We start from the raw sequence: 24,775 nt of genomic DNA, 5'->3' as shown, positions 1-24,775 counted from the left end.
AGGTGGGGGAGGGCTGAGCTGTCCTGTGCCCGTCACGAGAGGCATCAGGCAGGGCTGCCCCATCTCAGGACAACTCTACAGCATCGCCATCGAGCCTCTTCTGTGCAGGCTGAGGGGTCTCTCTCTGCCGGGGCTGGCTCACAACCCTCCTGTGGTCATCTCAGCATATGCTGACGACGTTAATGTTTTTATCCATGACCAGCATGATGTCCAGCAACTTAAGGAAAGTCTGGTTTGTTATGGGAGAGCCTCTTCAGCCAGAGTCAACTGGGAGAAGAGTGAGGGTTTTTTAATGGGTCAGTGGAGCCCGGGGACTGAGCCTGGTCTTCCTGGAAATCTCCGGTGGGGAAGGAATGGAATAAAAATTCTAGGAATCCATCTAGGAAGTAAGGGCTTTCCAAGGCAGAACTGGGAGGGGGTGCTGGAAAAGGTAGAAGCTAAGTTGTCTAAATGGAAATGGTTGCTACCTTATCTGTCCTACAGGGGAAGAGTTCTGATAGTGAATAACTTGGTCGCCTCGTCTCTTTGGCACAGACTTCTTGTTTTGGTGCCACCTCCAGGTCTGGTGGAAGATGTGCAGCATCTCCTGGTGAAATTCTTCTGGTCTGGTCAGCACTGGCTGAGGGCAGCGGCCCTGTATCTCCCTGTGGCAGAGGGAGGACAAGGACTCATTGACATTGTGTCCAGAACTGCGGCCTTCAGACTGCAGACATTGCAGAAGCTGTTGCACGGCTGTGGTCTCTGCTGGTTGGCTCCTGCTTGTCTGCTCCTCAGACAAGCTGGCTGGCTGGGACTGGACAAACAACTATTTCTGATAACATCATCTGTAGCTGACCTGACCGGACGAACACCTTTCTTGAGGTCAAGCGGACTCCTGACCCCAGACCGGGGATATGGCTGTTTGAGGAGCCGCTCTTCCACAGTGACTTCCTAAAAACAACCACATTTTCTTCTGCAACTCGGAGAAGTAAGTTTATTGAGGCTGGCATCGTTAAACTGGGCCGTCTCACAAAGACATCATGGGAAACACTCTGAAGGACCTGATGTTGGTGACGTCACAGAGTGCAGAAGAGGATTGTGGAGGAAGTGTTGCAGTCCCTGTCTGTGCCACTGAGAGCGTCATCTGAAAATCGTACTCTATCTGACCAATGGGATGATGACTGTGATTACCTTTTTCCCCCTCTGATCGTCAGCCCTGCTGCTGATGGGTGGCGAGAGGAGAGTGGACTGCTTCTTTCCTTCAAAACACCGGTGCTGGGTAATTTCAGCTCTTCTGGGAAGAAGCAGCTTCATGTCAGCTTCGTGAAGGTGCTGAACCTTCACTCTCTGGCTGGAGTCAAGGAGACGAGGTGGACTGAGGTTTTTGCTGCAGGCTGCACCCCTGAAGGCAGGTGGGGGGTCCTGTATAAACCTCCTGTTGAAAAACGGGTGGGTGACCTCCAGTGGAGGATTATACATGGAGCTTTAGCTACAAACAGACACAGAGCTCACCTGGACCCGAGCACTGGGGAGGGATGTGATTTCTGTGGCGATAGGGAGACTCTAGAACATCTAGTGGTGTCTTGTCCTCGACTAGAGGTTTTATTTAGACTACTGCAGCAGTGGGTGGAGGCTCTGGGGGAGAACTTTTCTCTCCTGTTTGTTTTTGGGCCTAAATATTATAAAGGAAACAGAGAAACACTAGTCCTGATTAACTTCCTGTTTGGTATGGCTAAACTGGCCACCTGGAAGAGCAGGAAGAACCAGATGTTGGGTGAAGGCTGGACAGATGTGGTGAAGTGTTTTAAAGGCTTGGTAACAGCTCACCTGAAAATTGAACACGCCTTCTACAGCCTGACCAGTCACCTGGAAGCTTTTACGTCTCAGTGGGGGATCAGACAGGTTTTATGTTCACTAGAGGAGGACGGTTCACTGGTCTGACTCCATGTGTGTGTGTGAGACATGTAGTTTTCTTTTGTAAAATATTATCTGATTGAAATGTTATTTATAATTTTTTGCTGATGCTACTATTGGAAAGATCATGTAATGATATAAATAAAAGTTTTCTTAAAAGTCAAAGTCTCTCTCTCTCTCTCTGTCATGGCGGAGTGAGCGTGGAGCTGAGAGCTGTGTGTGGACTGGACTCATTGCAGAGGGAATCTAATTTCCATGGTGAGATTAGACCAGTTTTTATTGTTTTAAACATAATTTTAACATCTTCAAAAAGTGCAGCATACTGCCTGTTGGTTTTACGGATCACGCGTTGGTTTTTTGCAACATTTTTTATCTCCAATTTAAAGTCCAAAAGTGCATACTGGCATTTTTTACACGTCTCTTTTATGTGATGCACATTTTAAGGATGTTTTAAAGTTTTTTTGGAGCGGTTTTAAAGAAAGAAAAAAATATTTTCTTTCTTTAAAACTGTGGTGGGACTGTGGGAAGGTGGAGATAAAGCAGCTCTGTCAACAGTATACTCTCAATGTTCCAAGAGACATTACCAGATCTATGGAGGATCTGGAGACTGAAATTGTGGAATTGCTGAATTTAATAGATTCCACTGGAAATCAAGATCATATTAAAGATCTCAAGTCTAAAAAATCTGCTCTTACAGACCTACTGGGCACTAAGGCTCAGGGGGCGCTGGTCAGGTCACGGTTCCAGAGTGCAGCGCTGATGGATGCACCGTCTAAATTCTTCTTTGGACTGGAGAAAAAGAACGGACAAAGCAGACTCATCCAGACTCTGCGATCTCCTGAAGGAAAAGAACTCAGAGACAGCAAGGAGATCCGGAGGAGAGCCGTGAGTTTTTACACTGAACTGTACCAAAGTGAATACACTGAAAACAATGATATATACGAATCCTTCTGTGGAGAGCTGCCAAAAGTCCCACAAGATGTGAACACTGGGTTGGATGGCCCCCTATCAATGCAATAACTCTACACGGCCCTGCAGAGCATGGAGGGGGGAAAGGCCCCTGGTATCGACGGGATTCCGGTAGAGTTCTTCAAAGATTTCTGGAATGAGATGGGGGAAGATCTTTTAACTGTTTTTAACAAGAGTTTTAGAGACTTGATGCTGCCGATAAGCTGCAGGAGGGCACTAATAACTCTCCTTAATTTGAGATATTTTGGACATCTCTAGTTCATTGGCATAAAAACTGGTCTCATTTCTCTAGACCAGGAAAAGGCTTTTGACCGGGTTGAGCACCTTTACCTCTGGAAGACTCTGGAGAGGTTTGGCCTCAGCCCATGTCTCATAGCTATGATCAAGGTTTTGTATCAGGACATTGAGAGTGTACTGAAGATTAATGGAGGCCTGAGTGCACCTTTTAAAGTGCACAGGGGGTGAGACAGGGCTGCTCGCTCTCAGGGATGTTATACGCACTTTCTATTGAACCCATGCTAAACAAAATAAGGTGTAATTTTAAATGATTTTTAAAAAAGCCACATTTTATTAGCATATGCAGACGACATCATCGTCATTGTAAAAAAACTGAAAGATGTTAAAGAAAAAATTGTCATCGATTTTAAAACCATGTCAGCTGCCAGAGTAAACTGGGAAAAAAGTGAAGCGCTGGCAGTTGGAAGTTGGGAGGGGGGGGTCTACCCAGTCTGCCGGGGGGGTTGATGTGGAAAAGAGACGGTCTCAAATACCTGGGGGTATACAGTATATTGGCAAAGAGACCATAGTTCAGAGAACTGGGAGGGGGTGGCTGAAAACATACAAGGGAGACTCAACAAATGGAAATGGCTGAAGCCACAATTATCCTACAGAGGCAGAACATTAATAATTAATAACCTGGTAGCTTCTGCTCTGTGGCATCGGCTCGCCTGCATGGAACCACCAAAAGGATTATGACACACACACACACACACACACACACACACACACACACACACACACACACACACACACACACACACACACACACACACACACACACACACACACACACACACACACACACACACACACACAGGGGTTAAGGGGTCGTCAGAGTCTACAATGGGAATGGATACAAATGACTCTGCAGTAGACTGTTTTTTTATCAGTGCCGATCAGCAGGGATGGAAACATGACACCTACGCTCTTATTTCTTCTTTATTTTGACAAACTGATCCTGCACTTTGCACTTTTACTGCACAATGTTATGATGCACATTGAACATCCAGGCTTAGGCACATAAATAGCCATGGATGTTTGTGTACTTATTGTTCCTGAGTTGTGGGTGGGGGGATGATTACAGATCAGAGGACAAATACAAATCATGTCATGTCAATTCACTCCATGTACAAGGCCTTAGAGAAGCTCTGCATCCAAACCCACTCTTGTTTTGATGGTTATTGTTGATTTAAAAATAAATGCATGCACTATTGTTCCTATAAAAATTAATTCTGATAAAAATGTCCTCATGTCGAGGCCATCTCACAACTTAAATCCTCCACAACAAAATAAATGTCCTGGTGCCAGGAAACATTTTCTGTGAGTAGGTGTTCACTAACTATCCATCCATAGTCCTATCCATCGCCATCCACACATAATCACAAATCCGACGCATGTTGTAGCTCTTCAGCTTGACATGACTGAAGAAGAAAATCAACCATTTGACCTTGTGTTTGCTGAAGATGGGTTGATGAAGACACGGTGATGCATCGACACTCGTCTTCATGTTCATGCAGACTGATAAATTGACAGTGAGAAGCCATGAAGCGCAGCAACCCATTCACAGGGACTCAAGGATTTAGATCGATTTTCAGTCTGCTCCATGTGGGGGATTAGAGCTTCCTCTATACATACAGAGATGCCATTAGTTTGATCCAGCAGACAAAGGACTGCATGTCTTCCTATATATTTCCCAGTGAAGTTCTTCATGTGCTATGATCACTCACTTCATTTTCTCTCTCATTGCACTGTCACACACTCCACTTCTTCTTACAGACGGTGATAGTGCTGCTGAGACAAACTTTGATTAATCTGAAATATGATATTTCAGTGGTCCTTTTACAGTTTCCCATTCATTTTCTCTACAGGTATACACCTGGGCTAAAGCTTTAATTTTACCTAGCCAGTAGAATGTACAAAATACACAAGTTACCCCACATAGTATAATGTGTTATGTACCTTTTCCTTGAAACTGCAGTGATACAAACTCATTTGTGATGATATATCTCTTCCCACCTCTTGTATTAATTGTTAGTTGCAGTGTGAATCCCTGAACCAGGCTGAAACAGTCAACAGGCATAGATTTTCTCTCTAAGAGCCCATGGGTAAAAATGAAGCATAAACAAAAACAGATTTCAGGCTTTCTACCAGATGTGGGCCCGATTAACTTCTTTTACCTTTTAAAACCAGAGAAAAATATAATGAAGTCTAGTATGGCCTTTTCAAAATAAAGTTTTCCTGTTGGACATGTGGGGTCAATAACCAAATCATTAATCAGCTTAATAAACTGAATTCATAATGTCATGGATAATAAGACTCATTGGTGTCAGTGTGGTCCTAACTCACTCACATATTGGTTGATTTCTGTGGCTAAGAAGATCCCTCTGGGCAAACCAGTGGAAAAATCCTTTAATGCTCTTCATGTAATCATATCCCCTATGTGGGAAGATGATGAGGTGACTCCCTGAGCTTCAAACTGTATTTCAGCTGTATGGGCACAAAATAAATTACTTAAAAGGTGACTTTTATAACTGTCTTGAATAGCAAAACCCTAAATAGCAGGGACAACTCTTAAACTCTAAATAAATCAAAATTGCAAATAATTAATTCATTATTAACCAATTTCTTATATGTGACTAAAGTCACATTGGAACTATTTCCAATGCGAGTCAACTGTATCCCAAACTGTGTGTGCATATCTGTACTCAGATTTACAAGTGTATTGAACTTAATGAAAACGTATAGACAACTCTGTAAATGCATAAATAGATGTGTAAATGTGTAGATAAATATTAAGGGTGAAAAGGTTCACAGAACTTTGCTGGGAATACAAGTCATCAGTTACAACTGAGGCATGACTGTTTTTTTTACACGTGATTATTTTCTACACGTCTGTTGTGGAATAGATCTGCAAATGTGAGTGGACATTTGTTTTGGGGTGATTCGCATCTACACAGTCAAACCAGCAGCAGGGGCATTGCAACAGAATAGGCGAAGCAGGCAATTGCGTGGGGCCCCGAGCTTAGAGTGGGCCCTTGACAACCACTGATAATGTTAGTCCACAGCAACTAGCAGGAGACTGCAATGACACCATGATAGGAAATCTCCTTACAAGGGCCCATGCCCCTGGCTTCCTGGCAAAAGCTTTGTCATTTTTTGGGGTCGAAGACTAAAGCATCTATATGTGTGTGTGTATGATGTTCCTGGGATGGTAGTGGGATTTTTCACTTGAACTTTACTTCTTTACCCTTCTCTCTGTGCATAATTTTGATGCTTGGTATCATGTCTCTTGGATTTACTTTGGTTGGATATGGGGTGTTCGCGACTTCAGTCTGTCTTCAAATACAAAACTTGCATATTTACCTGAAGAAAGGCTATGAAATGTTACTTGTACCTAAACACAGCAGCACATATACAAAATAAGTTATTAAAATGTGTCACTTTTGGTCAAGGATATGCATGTGACTAAGGGTGGCTGTGTGGAGTTTGCATGTTCCCCCCCGTTTGAGTTGTCTCAGGGTATCCCTGCTTCTTTCCACAGTCCAAAGACATTCAGATTGGGATTAGGTAAATTGGAGACTCTAAATTGACTTTAGGTGTGAATTGTAGAAATATGCTGGTGACCTGTCCAGTGTGTGGCCCACCTCTCGCCAAATGTCTGCTGGGATTGGCTCGAGCTTGATAAGCAGTATAGATGGATATACAGTTTACTATGTCCAGCTGTCAAAATAAGGTGCTATATATATCCAATGTACACGTTTATATGATAATCATGAACAGTAAAGAACAAGAAAAGAAAAATGTTTAAATTGAAAGAACAGAGAGACTGGAGAAATATGTGTCCTTATACATAAAGAGATAAGGAAGATGCAAATCATATTTCAATCTTAGTTCGTCAAATGATGTTATTCTGTCATCTGGTCAAGTGTTCTCAATCTTAATGTTTTTGTGATATTTTAGCCTCTTTATTTGGGATCCTGTGTTATACCTCTGAGAATTTGACATCTGACTCTATTGTAAGTTATAATTCTAATTTAAATGCAGCTTTTTCTTGCTTTTCTTATTTTTAATTCAACCATTTTTTTCTATTTGTGGTCTTTATTCCTCGTACACCTCTTCAATCTCGCATTTCTCTCTCAGTCTTCATCTGTCCTGTCTGCTCTTTCATTCTGTTGCCTCTCATTCTATTCATCTTTCGTGTCTGTGTCAGTGTATCATTAGCTTTAAGCGCATCTGCCTTCAAATGTCTGTGAGCCGAGCACTCAGATGTGCAATTGTGTAAAAAGAAAAAGAAAAGTGATTGAAAACAGAGACTTTGTGTGAACTTTAAACATTTTGTGGTAATGATGTATTCAGCTTAATATCACCTGAAGTGCAGCTTGAAAGGAAATGTGTCTGACATGTATTTTCAAGTACAGTGTTGTAAAAGTAAGTAATAAGCTTCTTTATCTCTGAGCGCTCTATCAAGCTGAAGTATCACTCAGCGCAGGTGCTCTGAAACTGTTTTTTTTAGCCTGGGAGCCAAAATAAAATTCAGCCTGGGACCTAAAGGGAAAATTTGATTCTGTCGCCTCAGCAGTCACTCTCATTACAACATATTAGAGCCCATGCCATGTGGGAGCCCAGCAGAGACTCCAGCTTAGACAGACTATTACTGGATTTACCAAAAGGCGAGCCAGCAGGTGAGTGGGAGATTTAGCACCTTTCAAAGTGAATTTCAATTGTGAAAAAAAAAAAGAATTCATGTCTTACTCCCACTAAAGTCTGACAAAATAAATCAGGTTCTGTAAAGGTGGAGCCCAAACCATCATGTGCTAATCTTAAAAAATGGATAACCCCAGTGATCATATCTGGGCAGTCTGCTGTACATTCACTGACTGACCAGATTTGATGAGAACATGCAAAGTCCGCACTGCACAGTCAAGGTGACAGCAAATTACATCAGGGTACACAGGGGGTAGGGCGGGTTGTCCTCTAACCAGAAGATTGGTGTTTCGATCCTAGTCTTCCCCATAGTGTCCTTGGGCAAGATACTGAACCCCAAATTCCCCCTGACGGCCGTTCCCATTGTGACAGGGCATACTGTAGATGCACTGTATGAATGTGTATGTGAATGGGTAAATGGCAAAAACTGTAAAAGTTGAGTGGTCCTCAAGACTAGAAAAGCGCTAAATGAATACAGACCATTTACTACATTACTATTATTTACAATGTTATAAATGCAGATCTACGTACATGCATGTGCACGTCACCTGATATGACAACACTAAACTAACTTAGCTGCTGAGATCAGGGAACACGGCAACATCACCACAACTCAAGTCAGACAAGGCAATACACAACAGATGTCAGATGCTCAGACAGGCTTTAAACACAAAAAAAGATCATCTCAACCACTTTATTTGAAGGTCAGCGACAACACCCGAGCTGTCAGCACGTTTTCTATCAAAGGGAAAGATGTGCTTGCACTTAAATGTGTTTTTTGAGCAGTAAACTAAATTATATCATTGTTCTTTGAACGTACACAATTTAATTTCATATTTATTACCAGATTGTTAAAAGAAATTCATTTTAACTTGAAGTATTTTAGTCACAAAGGTGTGTCTTAGCCCTGCTTCCCAGAGATGGAGCGACGCCTGCGAGCTAGTTCAGGCAGCCAACTCGAGCAGCGCTGCTCCAATCATGTGACATACATCATGTTCTACTGTTGCAATAAACATTTGAACGTGAGTTGTCTGGCTGAACTAGCATTGAATTTTCAGGGAGGCACTTCAGTCAAACCATAGGGGGTGAAGTTGCACTTCGAGGCCAGTCTCTAAACTGTCATTGATATTTAATGTGAACATTTCGAATTAATAAATGTTTCCTTTTTTTCTTTATTTAGAACATGTATCACCATCTAACTTAAAAGGAAAAGCAGCCAACACAATTGTTCTTACAATAAAACTACAGATCTTTATTATTTGCTTTGTTTAGATTTATTGTATATTATATTAATATTATTTATTACTTGTTAAAATGGCAGCTCATTGTGACTCAAAACTCGACCTTTCAGACTTTTGGACTTGATTCAGAACTTTATTGGAAATACCCAAGACCAACTTCTAACTTATGAACAATGAATTGTTGGATTTTCTCCTTTTCAAACATCACTCTTCTGAGCCATTTATGAAACCTGATCCACTGTGACATTCCCACACTGAGCTCCAGCATGGCGGCTCCATTCACAGATATATGTCAAAACCATTACAGCAGCAATCCCTCAATCTCCCTCTGTGTTTCTGCGCCAGATCAAGCAAAACACTCTCATAACTCATCTCGTGCACTTCTTTATGATCTCAGTTGGACCCCACACATTTCTGTGTGTCCCTACAAACACTCTTCCACACACAAAAAGGATAAAAAAGAATGATTGGGTTGAAAGAACAAGAACTTAAATAACATATAAGAGAAGAAACAAACAACAATAAGAGAAACGTCAATCTATTTTATCTTTTAGAAATTTGACCACTCTAAAGGCCTTAACACAAGAAGGTGGTGAAGATTATCCACACATCCTTGAATAATATGTATAACTACAAGATTAGCACAGAGAGTGACTAAACACATTTGCTCCCGTCAGCATCAGCTATATTCCCTTGCAAAATCATTTCATTTCATTTTGTCTTTTCAGTGAACTTTGTGCCTTGAACAGTAGCAAGCCATCCTGACAGCCCTGACCTTTGAGGGAAAGTGGAGGAAAACGGAGGAAGCTATTGTGGCCTATTAGCTGTGCTGGCCTGTCCACTTTTTTATTTAACCTCCTCTGTCAAGGCATATGCTTTAAAAGAGAGGGATGGTTAGCAGAGAAATACAAGAGGTCAATGATACGAATATAACTTTTGAATAAAACTTCCTGTTAGCCAGCAGTCTAACAAGCTTGCTAGCGGACACTTAGTGTGCTAACTGACAGTAGTAAGCTAGCTGGACTTTCCTTCCCCATCAATACAGGCGTAACTCTTTATTGAATTAAATAATGTACAATGCTGAGAGCAAAATTAGGGGAGTAAACTGCTACGAAGATGGATGACACATCTGCACTTCCTCCCACTATTAAGAAATGAAGCCAAAATATCCTGGATAGGCAGCTGCCATCTTGCATATTCGGTGCTAGAGATTGTGCAGTAGCAATTAGGGGATGGAGCCACTATAGTGAAGTCTGGCCAAAACATGCAATTAACCAATTGTGAGTCATTCTTATATATAAATATATAATACAGCCAATCTTAGCAGCAAATAACTAGGCTTTGACATGCATCCATGTGATAAGAACTACCTAAAATGACAGAGATCATTGGATGTGCATTTTGACCCTTTAATGTTGTCCCTGTCCTGTCCATTAACATGAAGGAGGCAGGGTTTATGACCAAACCATAGCAAGCTACTGGGGGGGCATTGACATAATTAAAACTACTTCTCCAGTTCGCTCAATGCTGGCTGGGATTGGAAGCAGCCCCATGCACTCTGTGTACTTCAAATAAGGAGTGGTATAGGTAATATATGGATGGATGTAAAATAAAAGATTAATATCAGCTTAAAAAGTACTGGGATAGAATAGTAAATAGTCCTTTTTTCTTTTCTTCTTCTTTATCGCACATACGCTTCAGATACAACCATCCTCAGTGGCCTGTGATTGACTTGACAAATGTGCTGTGGAGCAGCGCTCTGACAATATATACCTATATATGCCTCATGTGGAAACCTGCAGGCTTTCCCTTCAACACTCCTTCACCCCATCAATCATCAAACACTGAAATCTGAGGCTGCCCTCATCCTCTATAAGAAGATAAATACAGAAAAGGCTAAATATCACTTTCACCATTACATTTAGATTACATAGGACTTAACAGTCGTAATATACTTCCAAATACCCTACTACGCATGTAAAACAGCTGAGATATATCTGAAAAAAGTCAATCACCATATTGCTCCTACAGTATACATGTATGTCTATTTTCAATCTCAGGGAATATCCTCAGAGGCAGACAAGGCCTGTCAGACCCTGACAAGCAGAAAAACATCCTCACCCTTGAGTCTTCACACCGAGCCTGCTGTCACAGCCTGTTGTCAGTCCTCAGTCAGGCTGCAGTAAGGCGACTGCAGTGACCGCTGCCTCCAGGACTCCTCCAAAGGTCCCGTGTCACTCGTATTCACGCTTCTCTGCTGTGACTTCAGCTCCCACAGAGTTGAGTTAAGGTACCTCTTCACAAATCACAAATCAAGCATGCCATGGTGTTGCTCTGAGCTCCTTAAGGGAATTGCTTTGGCCATTGTGCACCATGGCTGCAGCCCTTAGGTTGTCTAAGGACTGCTGTTTGTTCTTTAGACTCAGGAGAAATCCAGATCCATCAGACCTGGCTACATGTTTCAGTCTTCAGCTGTCCAGTGTTGGTGAGTCTGTGTCACTGCAGCCTCACATTTCTGTTTTTTGACAGGAGAGGAACCTGATGTGGTCTAAGCTGATGAAGAACCCTCCACCTAATATTGTTGATCATTCTGACGGTCGTTCTGCTCAACGCAGTTGTAAAGAGTAGTTATCTGAGTTGCTATAGCCTTTCTGTCAATTTTAAGCAGTCTTAATATTCTCCTCTGACCTCTCCCATCAAGCCAGCAATTCCACCTCTCACTGAAGGTTATTGGTTTTCGACTCCATTCTAAGTAAAACGTTAAGCGTGTGAAAATCCCTGGTGATCAGCAGTTTCAAAAATACACAAACCAACGCATCTGTCACCACGTTCAACGGCACAGTCACTCCTATACATGTCTGTCTCCACTCTGATGTTTGATGTAAACATTAACTGAAGCAGCTGCACGATTTTACACACTGCACTACAGCCACACGATTGGCTGATTGGACAACTGCATGAATCAACAGTGAGTGTACACAAGTATCCATTAGAGCTTGGTCTCCGTAACCTCTTGAGTATTTGCATGGCTCTATGGAGCACTGATGAGTGGGATGAAACAGAGTTACGTTAAATGTCAGAAAAATAAGATTAAAAAAATTTCCCTCTGTAAATTTGCAATTGAAAGTATTTGTTTAAATAAACAACAGGAAGATTACTCTAATAATTGAGTTCAAACATATTTGGATATAATTAGTATCAATTACGCCTGAGAAGTGTAACATTTCAAATAATTATAAATTTATAGAAGTTTATATAATTATAGCATTTAACATTAACATTTAATTTTAAATGTATTAAGTAATGTTTCTTTTATATTATACAAACTGTATGTAGCCTTTAAAAGACACATGCATACCATACATATTATAAATCATGTGAGATTATGTGATGATTATATTCATCACTGTTCCTTTTTCTCTGGAATGTCAGAAAACTAAATACCTTTCTTGCGCTTTAAGTGTTATTCACTGACATGATAAATGAGTGGGAAAAGACAGACACAGGTAAATGGAAGGAATAATGAGTGAGATGCTGGGATCCTGAATAGAGGCCTTTCCTGCCTCCTAGTGGAGTCATGGGTTAGAAAGCAAATTCATAAATACATTTAAAAAAGATATACTGACTACACTGGAGCATCACATCACGCTTGGCAGGTATATTGATTAATCATATGATTATTTGCTGTTGTAGCAGATATGTGGAGGCTGTAATATGCAAAACATATGGAAACAAAAGAGGAGGCTGCTCTAAAATAAATGGACCTTTTACATGTGACGAGTCACAAAATGTTACTGCTCCCAGTTTACGTGAGTTTTTAAAATGTTTTTTATTCTTGTAAAAGATCGATTATCAAATTCTGAAACCAAACGGAAAGTTGATTATACCAAATAGAACGATAACAATAGTTTGGTTGATTTGACAAAATTTGCTCCAGTGAAAGTCTCCTGAAATATTTTTAGTGGCTGATTTTTCATTTGAAGTTTAATTGGAATTTGATCCGAGGAACTGATGAAACAGATTTTAAGGATGGTGGTTTCTTTTTTTAACGACCCAGTGTGTGTATGTGTGTGTCTGAGAGAGAGAGAGAGAGAGAGAGAGAGAGAGAGAGAGAGAGAGAGAGAGAGAGAGAGAGAGAGAGAGAGTTTGTGTGTGTTCATGTTGACTGTGTCGGTGACGTAACGGCCCCTTGGCTCCTCTCACACACATACACGCACACACACACAAACACGCGCATGCACGCACGCGCAGAGACTAACGCAGTGGAGCAGCGGCAGCAGCAGACGCTCAGTGCTGCTCTCGCCGTGCGGAGCGGAGGAGTAGGGGAGACAGCACAGTATAAGCTGTATGTCTGTGTAGTTATGCCTCGGCTCCAGGAATATAAGTCTCATCTCTGTCTCACCGCGCTCCGTTTTCCTCCTCTTTTCCACCATCCACCGCACTTTTGCTGCTCTTCCTTCTGTTGGAGAAGACGCTAAGGAACGCTGGCTGTGCGTCATGGTGCGTCTTGGCGCATTAATTCTGGATCTTTAACAAAAAAGAGTTAGTGTTTTTTTTGGTTCTTTTTGCTTGGACAACAACATGAAGCGCTTTTTAAGTGTGGGTGGGGACAGAGGGAGCGTTTTGCAGCCTGTGTCTGTCTCCCGGTGTTTGGCTGCAGCTGCCGGTGATCTGCATGAAGCCACTGAATAAATTGGCGCTCTCTATAAGGAAAAAAGGGGGGTTGCAGTAAGCGGCTTTTTCTCCCTCCGAGTCTCCTCTGGCTCTGACAATGTGCCAAGTCCAGCCACCGCCACACAGGAGCCCGGTGATTTGCGGTGGTGTCACTTTTCTTCCTTTCAAGGATTGATTTTTTTTTTTGGGACGGATTTTGTATTTCAGAGTGAAGGGCAATGGAGAGATTTGCGCACGTCTGGTGCGTCACGGTCCCTTTTTAACACCAGATAACAGCGGTGCGCCGGTTTTCTGCGCCCGTGTGCGTGTGTCTGTAAGTGTTTTTGTGTGTGATTGTGAGAGAGCGCGCCTCTACCTCTTTTTACCCCCTCTCTCTCTACTGTGAGAACTCCCCCGATTTTTTCCTCTCCACCCGAGCCTAACGCTGCAAAGTTAAATGCTGGATCTGTATTTCAGCGACCATTTTCGGCCGTAAAAATGCTGAGCGGCGTCCTACTGCTGAGCGTCCTCACGGTCACTAGCCTGTCACGTTCCGAAACGGAGAGCCGCAAAACTTCAGCCTCCAAAGACATCTGCAAGACCCGCTGCGCCTGCGAGGAGCGGGAGACCATACTGAACATCAACTGCGAGAATAAAGGATTTACCACCGTCAGTCAGTTCCAGGCGCCAGCAAACAAAATCTCCCATTTCTTTCTTAATGGAAACTTCCTGTCACGGCTCGGTGCCAATGAGTTTGTCAGTTATGGCAATGTCACCTCACTGCATCTGGGGAATAATGGATTGCAGGAGATCCGAACCGGGGCTTTTAACGGGCTTCGCTTTCTGAAGAGGCTCCATTTGAACAACAACAACCTGGAGGTGATTAAAGAGGACACCTTTGCAGGACTGGAGAGTTTGGAGTATTTACAGGCAGACTATAATTATATCAGCGCCATAGAGCCGGGGGCTTTCAGTAAGCTGAATAAACTCAAAGTGTTGATCCTTAATGATAACCTTTTGTTGTCTTTGCCCCCTAATATTTTCCGCTTTGTGCTCCTTACCCACTTGGATTTACGTGGCAACCGGCTTAAGATGCTGCCATTTGCCGGGGTCCTGGAGCACATAGGCGGCATCATGGAGATCCAGCTGGAGGAGAACCCCTGGAATTGCACCTGTGATCTAATTCCTCTCAAATCCTGGTTAGACACTATCTCCGTCTTTGTGGGGGACATAGTGTGTGAGACGCCGTTCAGGCTGCACGGTAAAGACATCACCCAGCTCATAAAGCAGGATCTGTGCCCGCGCAGGAATGCTGGCGAGCGTGTGCACCCCCCCTCTGACTCTCACTTTCAAGGAGCCCTTCCCCCGACATACCAACCCGGCATGGTCACCCCCACCCGTGCCCCAAAAGCATCCCGCCCACCAAAAATGCGCTATAGGCCCACCGCTCGCATCTCAAAGGACAAACACGTCTTTGGGCCCATAATGGTTTACCAGACCCGCTCCCCTGTGCCCATGCTGTGCCCCAGTGTGTGCGTGTGCACATCACAAAACCCTGACAGCGGACTGAACATTAACTGCCAGGAAAGGAAGCTGCATAACATCAGTGAGCTCAACCCCAAGCCTTCCTACCCAAAGAAACTCCACCTGACTGGTAACTACTTGCAAGTCATTTACAGAACCGATCTGACTGAGTACAGCTCACTGGAGCTGCTCCATTTAGGAAACAACAGGATCGCAGTGATTCAGGAGGGGGCATTTGAGAATCTGACAAACCTCAGACGTCTCTATCTCAATGGGAATTACATCGAATCACTTACTCAATCTCTTTTTGCTGGTCTGCAGTCGCTCCAGTATCTGTATTTGGAATACAACATCATCAAGGACATTTTACCACAAACATTCAATGCTCTGCATAACCTGCAGCTGCTGTTTCTCAACAACAATCTATTACGGTCGCTCCCTGACAATGTTTTTGGAGGAACCATGTTAACAAGGCTCAACCTGCGGAATAATCATTTCTCCTACCTTCCAGTTAAAGGTGTTCTGGACCAGCTCTCAGCCTTCATACAGATTGACCTGCAAGAGAACCCCTGGGACTGTACCTGCGAGATTGTGGCGCTCAAAAACTGGATGGAGCTGTCCAGTACCAGCGTGGTGGTCAACGAAATCACATGTGATTCACCCTCGAAGCACGCGGGTCGCCTGCTGCGCTCGCTTCGCAATGAGGCCATCTGCCCTGAGCCTAGTGAAGTGCCCCCACCACAATATGCCCCCCCTACAAAAAACCCTACGTTAATAAGCCCCGGCACTGAAGCCACCAGCCCCTCTTCTGCTTCTTCTTCTTCCTCTTCTTTTAGTTCTGTCAGCCCCACTGAATCCAGATTCCACACCCCTGACTTACACCCTGAGGTCCCACTTTCAGTCCTGATTCTTGGGCTCCTTGTTGTTTTCATCCTTTCAGTATGCTTTGGCGCAGGCCTCTTTGTTTTTGTTCTAAAACGGCGCAAAGGGGTAGAACACGTGCCCACAGGTGCCAACAACTTAGATCTCAACTCTTTCCAAGTGCAATATGGTTCCTACACTCCAGAACCAACCCAAGACAAAACCTCTGAAACACACATGTATAACTACATCCCCCCACCTGTGGGCTCCATGTGCCAAAACCCCATTTACATGCAGAAGGATGGTGAGCAGGTGGCTTATTACCGTAATCTGAAGGAGCTTAGCTTCGGGCCCCTGGAAGCAAAGAAGGATGACGTCCTCACCCGCAGCCCGGGGACCTACACCATCAGCACAGTGGATTTTATGGATAAATCCCCGACATCATGTGGTTTGTCCCCAGAGCCTCCTGAGATGCTGTATCAAAACTTAGGGGAGAGGCCCAACAAAGAGCTTCCCACAGCTGCAGGTGTCCCTCCTTTCAATTACAACTTTTGCACTTTACCTAAGAGACCTTGCATCGTGCCCCCCTACGAGGTTGCTACAGCCCGGCGGCATGTCACCAACCAGGACAGGTTGAACAAAACTGTGCTGTACGGGACCCCCAGGAAATACTACGGGGCCGATCACCCATCCAGAAACAATGAGCACCCACTTCTGCTCCCTGGGAAGCTAAAAACAGAACCAGACTACCTGGAGGTTCTGGAGAAACAGACTGCGATGAGCCAACTGTAAGATAGCAACAAGACCCCCCCCAATTCATAATAATCATGCAATTACTCTAATAATAGCCCTCTCTATATATCTATCTTATCTATCCGTGTTCAATCCCACAAGATTGACTGGAAGTGAACTGAAGCCTTGATGATCTTTTTTCTCTCTTCCTTTTCTTCTCTAATTTCTTTTCAAAATGTATAAAAGGAGTATAAGAATTATATTATTATGCAGTTCTATTTTTTCTCCTGGAAGGTATAAATTATTTCATCTTTCTGAAAAATGAAGTTCTAAAAGACTTTGACGACAGCAGGTATATAATAGGCAGGATTGTGTACAAATACGGCTTTGTGCTTTTCATAAAACTGTATTTTATTTTCCCTGTTAAAAAAAGAAAAAACTGAAAAAAGTATGAAATAATTATTCTTTGTAGAAGAGGAAATGCTACAGATCGACATTCCTGTACATAGTTAGCACACACAGATAAAACGTGAGTGTTAGACCTTAAAAGAAAAATCTTTTTGAAATCCAATAAGCGGCAAAATCTTACTATACTTACTCCAGAAAGTGCCTTTGCACTCAACTATTTTACCAACTCTCTGCAAAATGAAAATGTTTCTTTTTTTCTGAAAGTGCTGTATTTTAAAGAATCAAATCTTTATGTAAAATGTCAAATTGAAAAAAAAGAAAAAAAAAAGAAAACAGTGAACTTGAGACTGAGTGTGAAATGATATTGTTGACAGGGAGAATCATGTTATTTTGCTTTCAGTATGACGTGTCTTTGGAGATGTACAACTTCTTGAGAACATTGTATGCTATAGGGGAGCAATACAGCGTGGAAAAAATGGCGCCATTAAATTTTCACTGAAGCACTTTGTCAAGATCCCAAGCGTGAGGTAAAATTTGTTAAGACTGTGCATGATTATTTTTGGATGCTGCGGTGGGCTGTGGACTGCTCTAGTGTGTGTGTGTGTGTGTGTGTGTGTGTGTGTGTGTATAGTGTGTGTACGTGTGTGTACGTGTGTGGTGGGAGCCAGAGAATTGAAAATAGAGTTGACCCGCAGCTCCTTCTTCTCTCTCTCCACTGAAATATGACGGCTCCTCTAATGATTGATGAGGTGCTTTTTGTTTGTTTCCTTTGCTCCTTCTGCATTCACTGATATCTGCTCTGGCCTCCTTTCTTCCGCCCAACACATTGTTTCAAGCTTTTCTCCAAACTCCTCCTCCTCCCTCTGAACGATGCACAGACGACTAACATTTGATGTGGACGGTCGATATTTGTTTTTCAGCAGGGACAAGCACGTGTCCGGACATCACTGAGGGCTGTACACTGATTGTATTGGTTTAAAAAAAGATTGGGTTTGTTCTCATGAGACGTACGCAGATTGATGATGTTGTGTTGCTTCTTGGGCAGCGTAATTTTACAGGAGAGAAGAATTGTCAGTGTAGCAATTAACAGTCGTGGATAACCCCTTGTGGATAACGAGTAAAGGAGAACACGCCTGTGCTGAAAATTGAAGGTAGTCTGCAGCAAAGCGAGCACGCTGGAAAGCATCTCTTCAAACGCATACAGCAACGACTTCCGTTCTGTACACTGATGAATGTTGCAGCTGCTGCGTCTCGAGTGACTTGTGGATGGATTGTTGTCAGGGCAGGAATTGACTGTGCTGCATTGCTGCTGTGAACGAGTAGTACAGGAAAAATGTGGTCTGCAGCAAAAAGAAGTGATACTGCTCAAGACCCGGAAACACTGCGTTTCTCTATAATCTGCAGTTCAAACACGCCACACGTTTGAGCCCACGGGTGCATGATGGTGATCCCCTGTGCATTTCCAGGCCTTCCCGCTGCCTTGTGACATGGATGAACTGCGCTGCCCGCTGTAATGCTAATTCTCTTTTCTGTCCTTCAACTCGAGTTGACATTGGTTCTTTGTATGCTCTGTGAATGGCCTCCCAGTCGCCACCCCCTGTCCTCATCCTCCTTCCCCACCTCCTCCTGTTCTTGACCCCCCCCCGCTGGATCTCTGCTGGCTAATGTGTAGCTGTCCAAGGTGCTGAAATGTTGCCGGTAACAGGCCCCTGCTAGAGGAGCAAGTTTTTTTCACTTCTTTGAGGTTGAGGTAGCAAAGCGTTGTGTGGAGGGGCTTTGGGAAAGTCCCTGAGTTTTGCATTCAGGCTGGTTGTGTCTTCCGGCTTCAGTTGTCATTTTTTTTCTCCACATAATATATATAATTTACATTTTTCCAGAACTTCCAAACACACCATGTTTGAAATAGCTAGAAATTGGTCCACAGCCAACATCCAGGGATTTTTAGCAGATTTACTTTTCTGTTCCATAGTCAAAACCATGTTGAGACAGGAAGTGTCTTTATATTTAAAGACACTTAAAGTTCCAAACATGAAAGAGAACCTGTGGTAACCTTCAGTTTTCATAAAGACTCAAAGCATGTTTAGTTTGTCAAGTCTGGGCTACTACAAGAAACATGGCGGACTCCATTTCAATATAAAGGCCCATTCTAGGGTAAATAAAACAACAATTGGTATAATTTAGATGAAACACACTCGTGAAAACATCAATAGGATTATTTTATAATAAATATTTCTGTCAATAGATCCCTTACACCTAAATCTTACACACTGGACCTTTAAGTTAGTTAAATAAATATTTAGTAATGCATATTAAGTGAAGTAATAACTGTCTTATGTCAAAGTTCTGGCCATGACTTCAATCAGTGAAAATGTGAAATGATTGTACCAATCAAATCGATCGCTGACATGTTTTGAATACGAAACACATAGTTTGACAATCAGATGTGTTGTTTATAAAACAACAGTTTAGCTTTGATTACCTGGACCATTTTATTTACAGGTTAAACTGAAGCTTGAGTCCACATTGTCTGCAGTGATGCCTCATTACACAGGGAAACACTCCGTGTGTCCTAATTCCTCACTGTCTGCTGTGTGCCCTGTTTGTACAATGTGTATGTACAGTTAGCAAGAAAGCAACATACTTAACAACATACTCTACATAGATGATGCGATATGTGCACCGAGGTATATCCTTTTTTTTTCTTGTGGGAGTGGGAAAACTCTTAAAAAGCAGTGTGTTCTCACCCAAGACCAGCTGAGAATTCATACTCTCAACTACAGTAAGGTTCAACCAGGAAGTCGGTGTACTAATTTTAACGGCTATTAACAACAGGCAGTTTAGGTAGTAGTAATTGCATTTATTGTAGTCCTCTCTTCCAAGTAAGATTGGTTAAACCTGTTTACGGTTTTCTAGTTGTGTTGCAAAGTTAGCACCATGAGTGATGGCCCCAAAAAATAATACTGATAAAGTGGACAACAGAGGCACATTCACATCCATCTCGTAAGAACTCGGCAACTCACGTCAGCGAGTCCCTGTCAACTTCACAATTGTTCCATAAGAGATTATTTCAACCAACTACTACTACCAGGTAGAAAGCTCAGTGTTTGGATAACATTGTTTGCAACAAAATTGTGATCCAGAGCAAATGATGTGACGCTCTTTGCACCTGAAAAACATCCTGCTTTAATGTTGCTTTGCTGTGAATGCTGCATGAAACACCTCATTAACTCCAAACCCTGGGATTTTTTTTCCACTTTCCTGCCTCCCATTTCTTTTTCTCCCTTTGTGCTTTCACTGGTGGCCCCTTAGTGCTGTAACTTTTTTTTTATGATGCAGAGAATTGAGTTGCTTTCATCTGTGGTTTCGAAGGCACCCGGCGAGCAGGGGAGATGCTGCGGTAAGCAAAGCTGCGAACGCTGTCATCTGGGCTCCCCTTTTTTAACAAGCCTCACCATTTCAGCTGCTGTGTGTGAATGGGAGGGGGAAGAAAGAGAGAGCGTGAGAGGCGGGGAAGGAGAGAGGGAAGGAGCGAGAGAGGTCAGGAGAGATGAACGGAAGGAGGGAGAGAGAGAGAGCTGTTCATTCCTTTCCTTTCTCTGAAAATGGAGTGATTTTCCTTCCTTGGGCACAATAGGTCCTCTGTGTCTTTTTAGTGGCAGTGAAGGAAAGAGTGCTCCACACACACACACACACACACACACACACACACAGTGGCGCACACTCTCAGTCACAGACACACACAGACAGACACACACACATAAGGGAGGGTTGGAACATGTGCAGCCTTGCACACCAATGAGGAAGCTTTCTCTCCAGAACACTCTCTTCTCTTATCTTGCAGCTCTGGGACACTCTTGCGTGTATGAGTGTGTGTGTGTGTGTGTGTGTGTGTGTGTGTGTGTGTGTGTGTGTGTGTGTGTGTGTGTGTGTGTGTGTGTGTGAGAGAGAGAGTGAATGAGTGAGTGAATGAGTGACTCAGTGCATTCATATATTGATATACTGTATGTGTAAATGCCCATATCATTGCAGTGTGTTCTCCTTCATCTTACACAAGAATGAAAGGTATAAATAGGTATTTTGTGTGTGTCTCTCTCTCTCTCTTCCACTCTCTGTCTACCTCTCTCGCCCAGCCCACACCGTGTCCCTCTCTTTTTGTCCCTCTCTCTGAGCGATATGATGGAGGACTATAAATTGGTATTCGTATAGTGTGGTTCAATGTGTGGATAAGCGATTCAGAGATGACTTTGAAGCATACGTGCTGCTGCTCTGACTTGATATAAACGGCCTTTTCTGTTTGTGTGAACTCCATGGTGTGTGTGTGTGTGTGTGTGTGTGTGTGTGTGTGTGTGTGTGTGTGTGTGTGTGTACACTCAATGATTTGTATTTCATCAGTCTATTTAGTCGCTCCCCTTAACTCACTTTCAATTATGCTTGCGTCATCCCAGACTGTCATTTCCGTTACAGAGGTTTGTGTTTCATTTAGACGACAGTGCACAGTTCCTCCATCCAAGCTTAATCGTTTCATTGAGCCCTGCAGTGCCCCCCCCACCCTTCTCCTTGAACTTAGTCGTTCATATTGAAATATTGAACAGAGGCTGTAGGTGGTAAGATTTCTCTCCTCCTTTTTAACAGATGACCTTAACATGTGTAATAGAGAGAAAACTGCAGTCTCTTATTGATACAGCTCCCATATGCCTCAGTTGTGTTTTCAGGAAGAATTTGTGCGTCATATTTCTGCTGCATCCTTGAGTCTGACGTGTGTTCTGTCTTTGCTTTTCAGCACATTCTGTAGGGTTGGATCTGAGTCAACATATTAATGTGAAATGTTAATACTTGTCTTCAGTTCAGCCTGTAAGCAGTTCTAGAGTCAATCGCTTGGGGGGGCCTAAACCCCTGTTGACCCCCCTCACACACAAGTTCCCTCAAGCCCATGGTGCTTAACCCTAAACCACCAGAAACAAATCAGTGCTATATGCTTGATTTAACACAAACTTTAGAATATGTGCCATGTCACATCTGTTTTTGCTTATCTTCACATTAGAGCTGGGGTTGGTAATCCTAGAAAAGCGAGCAAGAGCAGGCTACACTTTGAAACATCCCACCCCCTCCTCTTGTCAATGCAACGCCCACAAAAGACATGATCGTGCACTGGCTGATGACTGCTATTCCATGACTCACTTGCTAACTTCTGTGTATTATCTCTGCTTCAGCACTGTATGTCTCTCCGTCATGCGCAGTGAGAGCACGGGCAGGCAGGTTGGGTAGTGATGGAAAGAGAAAAAGCTTTCTGAAGAGAATTTGAACATATAACATAAAAAAAAGTGTTCCAGAAACAACTCACCCCCCCCAACTTCAAGTAATGGATTCATAAATATCAGTCGGTCTATGTGACTGTTCCTGATCCTTTGCATGTTGTGCTGGACGATAAAGTGCCCTGACTTTTGCATCAGTCTGGAGAAGTTACGGTCCGTAATGAATGAGATAAATTATAATGTGTCTTCGTTTGTCAGGTCAGGTTTTCCAAGGAGTCAAGGTTAGTCAGGTCAGAGCTTAAAGAGGTTGTGAATCGCATTCTCGCATTATTGCTCTTTTGGATCTCATGCACATAATGAAGCTGTTGTATAGAGACGGCCTTGTGCACAGGTGACAGATGTTTTTAGAAATGAACTCAGGAGATTCAAAACACACAAGTCTCTGCAGCATTCAGGTGAGCACCACTGCAGAGATCACATATTTTTGGTTTACAGCACATCGACCCTGGCATTGGCCTGTGTCACTAAAAGCTTTAGAATCTCATTTTTTTCAGATTCGACATCTTCATCTGCTTCTCCCACATGTGTTGCTCCTCTTTTTCATCTTGATATATTTGTATTCTTTGTTTTTTCAGTTTTCAGAAACATCACTATGGCTTGTGGTGAATCCTCTGGATAATCTCCTGATGTCTTCTCAAGGGGGCTCATTCCGACATTACCCAGAGTTTCTACTCGGGGGCTGGCAGGAGAAACTCCGTAGAATGTCCAGAGCCTTTGACTCGTCACACACAGCCCCTCTGGAGAACGACAGGAGAATAACCAGAGTTCAGTGCATGTCTGAAGCTATGCGACATACACACAATGCACTGAGGATACAGAGAGGTATGCGAATCAGCAGGGGTCCAACAACAAGTGTGTGCCCCCCGGCGGCCTAATGTGTTGAAGCAGCCATGCCTGGGGGGAGGGGGTTCCACTGTATCCATGTCAGTGGCTCGACAGTATGTTGACATGTAACCTGTGATCTGTGACTAGCTGTGATTGATTTCAAATGACACAACCCTCTATAAACACTTGAGCAAGACATGATTAGCCAGAGCGGCCTTCTGAGCAGGTTATATTCAGTCCTGGGTGAACCACTGAAAACTCTGCATGTGTGTGTAACTGTGTGTGTCACACCACTCTACTTTAGAAATTCAGCGAGCAGTGTGGCATGTCTGCGGAAGATTTACTTCATGAGAGAGAAACGACAGGATAAACGCAACTCGCTCTAAGTATCCTTGACACACAGCCGACGATGTGTACGGCACCGGCGAATCGCATGTCTGCTTTTGTACTTTAGAGCGCTCTGGGAGGGGGAGTGGGCGGTGCTCTGTGCTGAGTTCTCCCTTTGTTACACAGCAGACGGCAGAGGCAGTAGAGTCAAGCAAGCATGGAGGGAGAGAGAGAGAGACAGAGAGACTCATGGCTGCTCTGAGCTGGAGGCAGTCTGCATGTAATTTAAATGTTATTAATTCGTTTGCAATGTAATTAGTTTGCAGGCTTAAATCTTAATTTCATCCCGAAAGTGCCTGTGCAGCATCAAACAGCCGACACTCAAAGTTAGCGAGTGACTGGCTGATGAAGGAAGAGAAAGAGCCATAGTGTCAAGACACCTTCCTCCAAATGAACGTTAATATGTCAGTGTGTCTGCTGGATGTGTAAAGAGCAACGCGTCTGCCATGACGATAAGGCGTTAATTTGTTAATGTTGTGTTCACAGCTTGTTCCTTCCCCCTAAACCCAGTTGAGTCATTCACTCATCATTTATTTATTTATTTTTGGGGGGAAAGACGATCCTCCATGTATGACATGGTTCTTTTTAATCCCTTTTGTCAAACGGCAGAAATAATGAGCACTATCGATCATCGATTTGTAATTTTAAGGTGGTTTCAGCTTCGCAAAACTGGGTATTTCACTGTGCTCCTCTGGTTAATATCAGTTGATTGTGTTTTGGGGTTTGGTCAGTAAGGTTCTGCATTGTGGTGGAAAATATTATCAAGATATTGACATTTTCACATCCATCAATATTGACATTTATCCGGATAAATGTCACATTCTGTGACTCTTTTTGAGCAGAGAATTAAAAAAGCACTTGACAAACAGCAATTTTCTAAAATAAATGCATGTGTAATGCAAACGTATCAGTAGCGACTTTTCACTTCCAATCAGCCTGAAGTGGGGGCGAATATAACATTTGCTTCCTGTGGCGAAGCAAATCAGC

At 43.1% G+C, this 24,775-nt stretch overlaps 1 protein-coding gene across 1 annotated transcript; it reads left to right on the top strand.

Annotated features, from left to right (window-relative positions):
- The first annotated feature begins 13,367 nt into the window (after positions 1–13,367).
- slitrk2 (SLIT and NTRK-like family, member 2) lies at positions 13,368–17,778 on the top strand. Its single transcript, XM_035160589.2, has one exon. It carries the CDS (start codon positions 14,238–14,240, stop codon positions 16,914–16,916), a length of 2,679 nt encoding a protein of 892 aa, XP_035016480.1. The 5' UTR covers positions 13,368–14,237; the 3' UTR covers positions 16,917–17,778.
- The last annotated feature ends 6,997 nt before the right edge of the window (positions 17,779–24,775 follow it).

Source organism: Hippoglossus stenolepis, chromosome 7 (genome assembly GCF_022539355.2).
Source record: "Hippoglossus stenolepis isolate QCI-W04-F060 chromosome 7, HSTE1.2, whole genome shotgun sequence".
In the NCBI taxonomy this organism is placed as follows: Eukaryota; Metazoa; Chordata; class Actinopteri; order Pleuronectiformes; family Pleuronectidae; genus Hippoglossus; species Hippoglossus stenolepis.
Note: the sequence above shows the minus strand (reverse complement) of the source record. Positions and strands in the feature narration are given on the sequence as shown.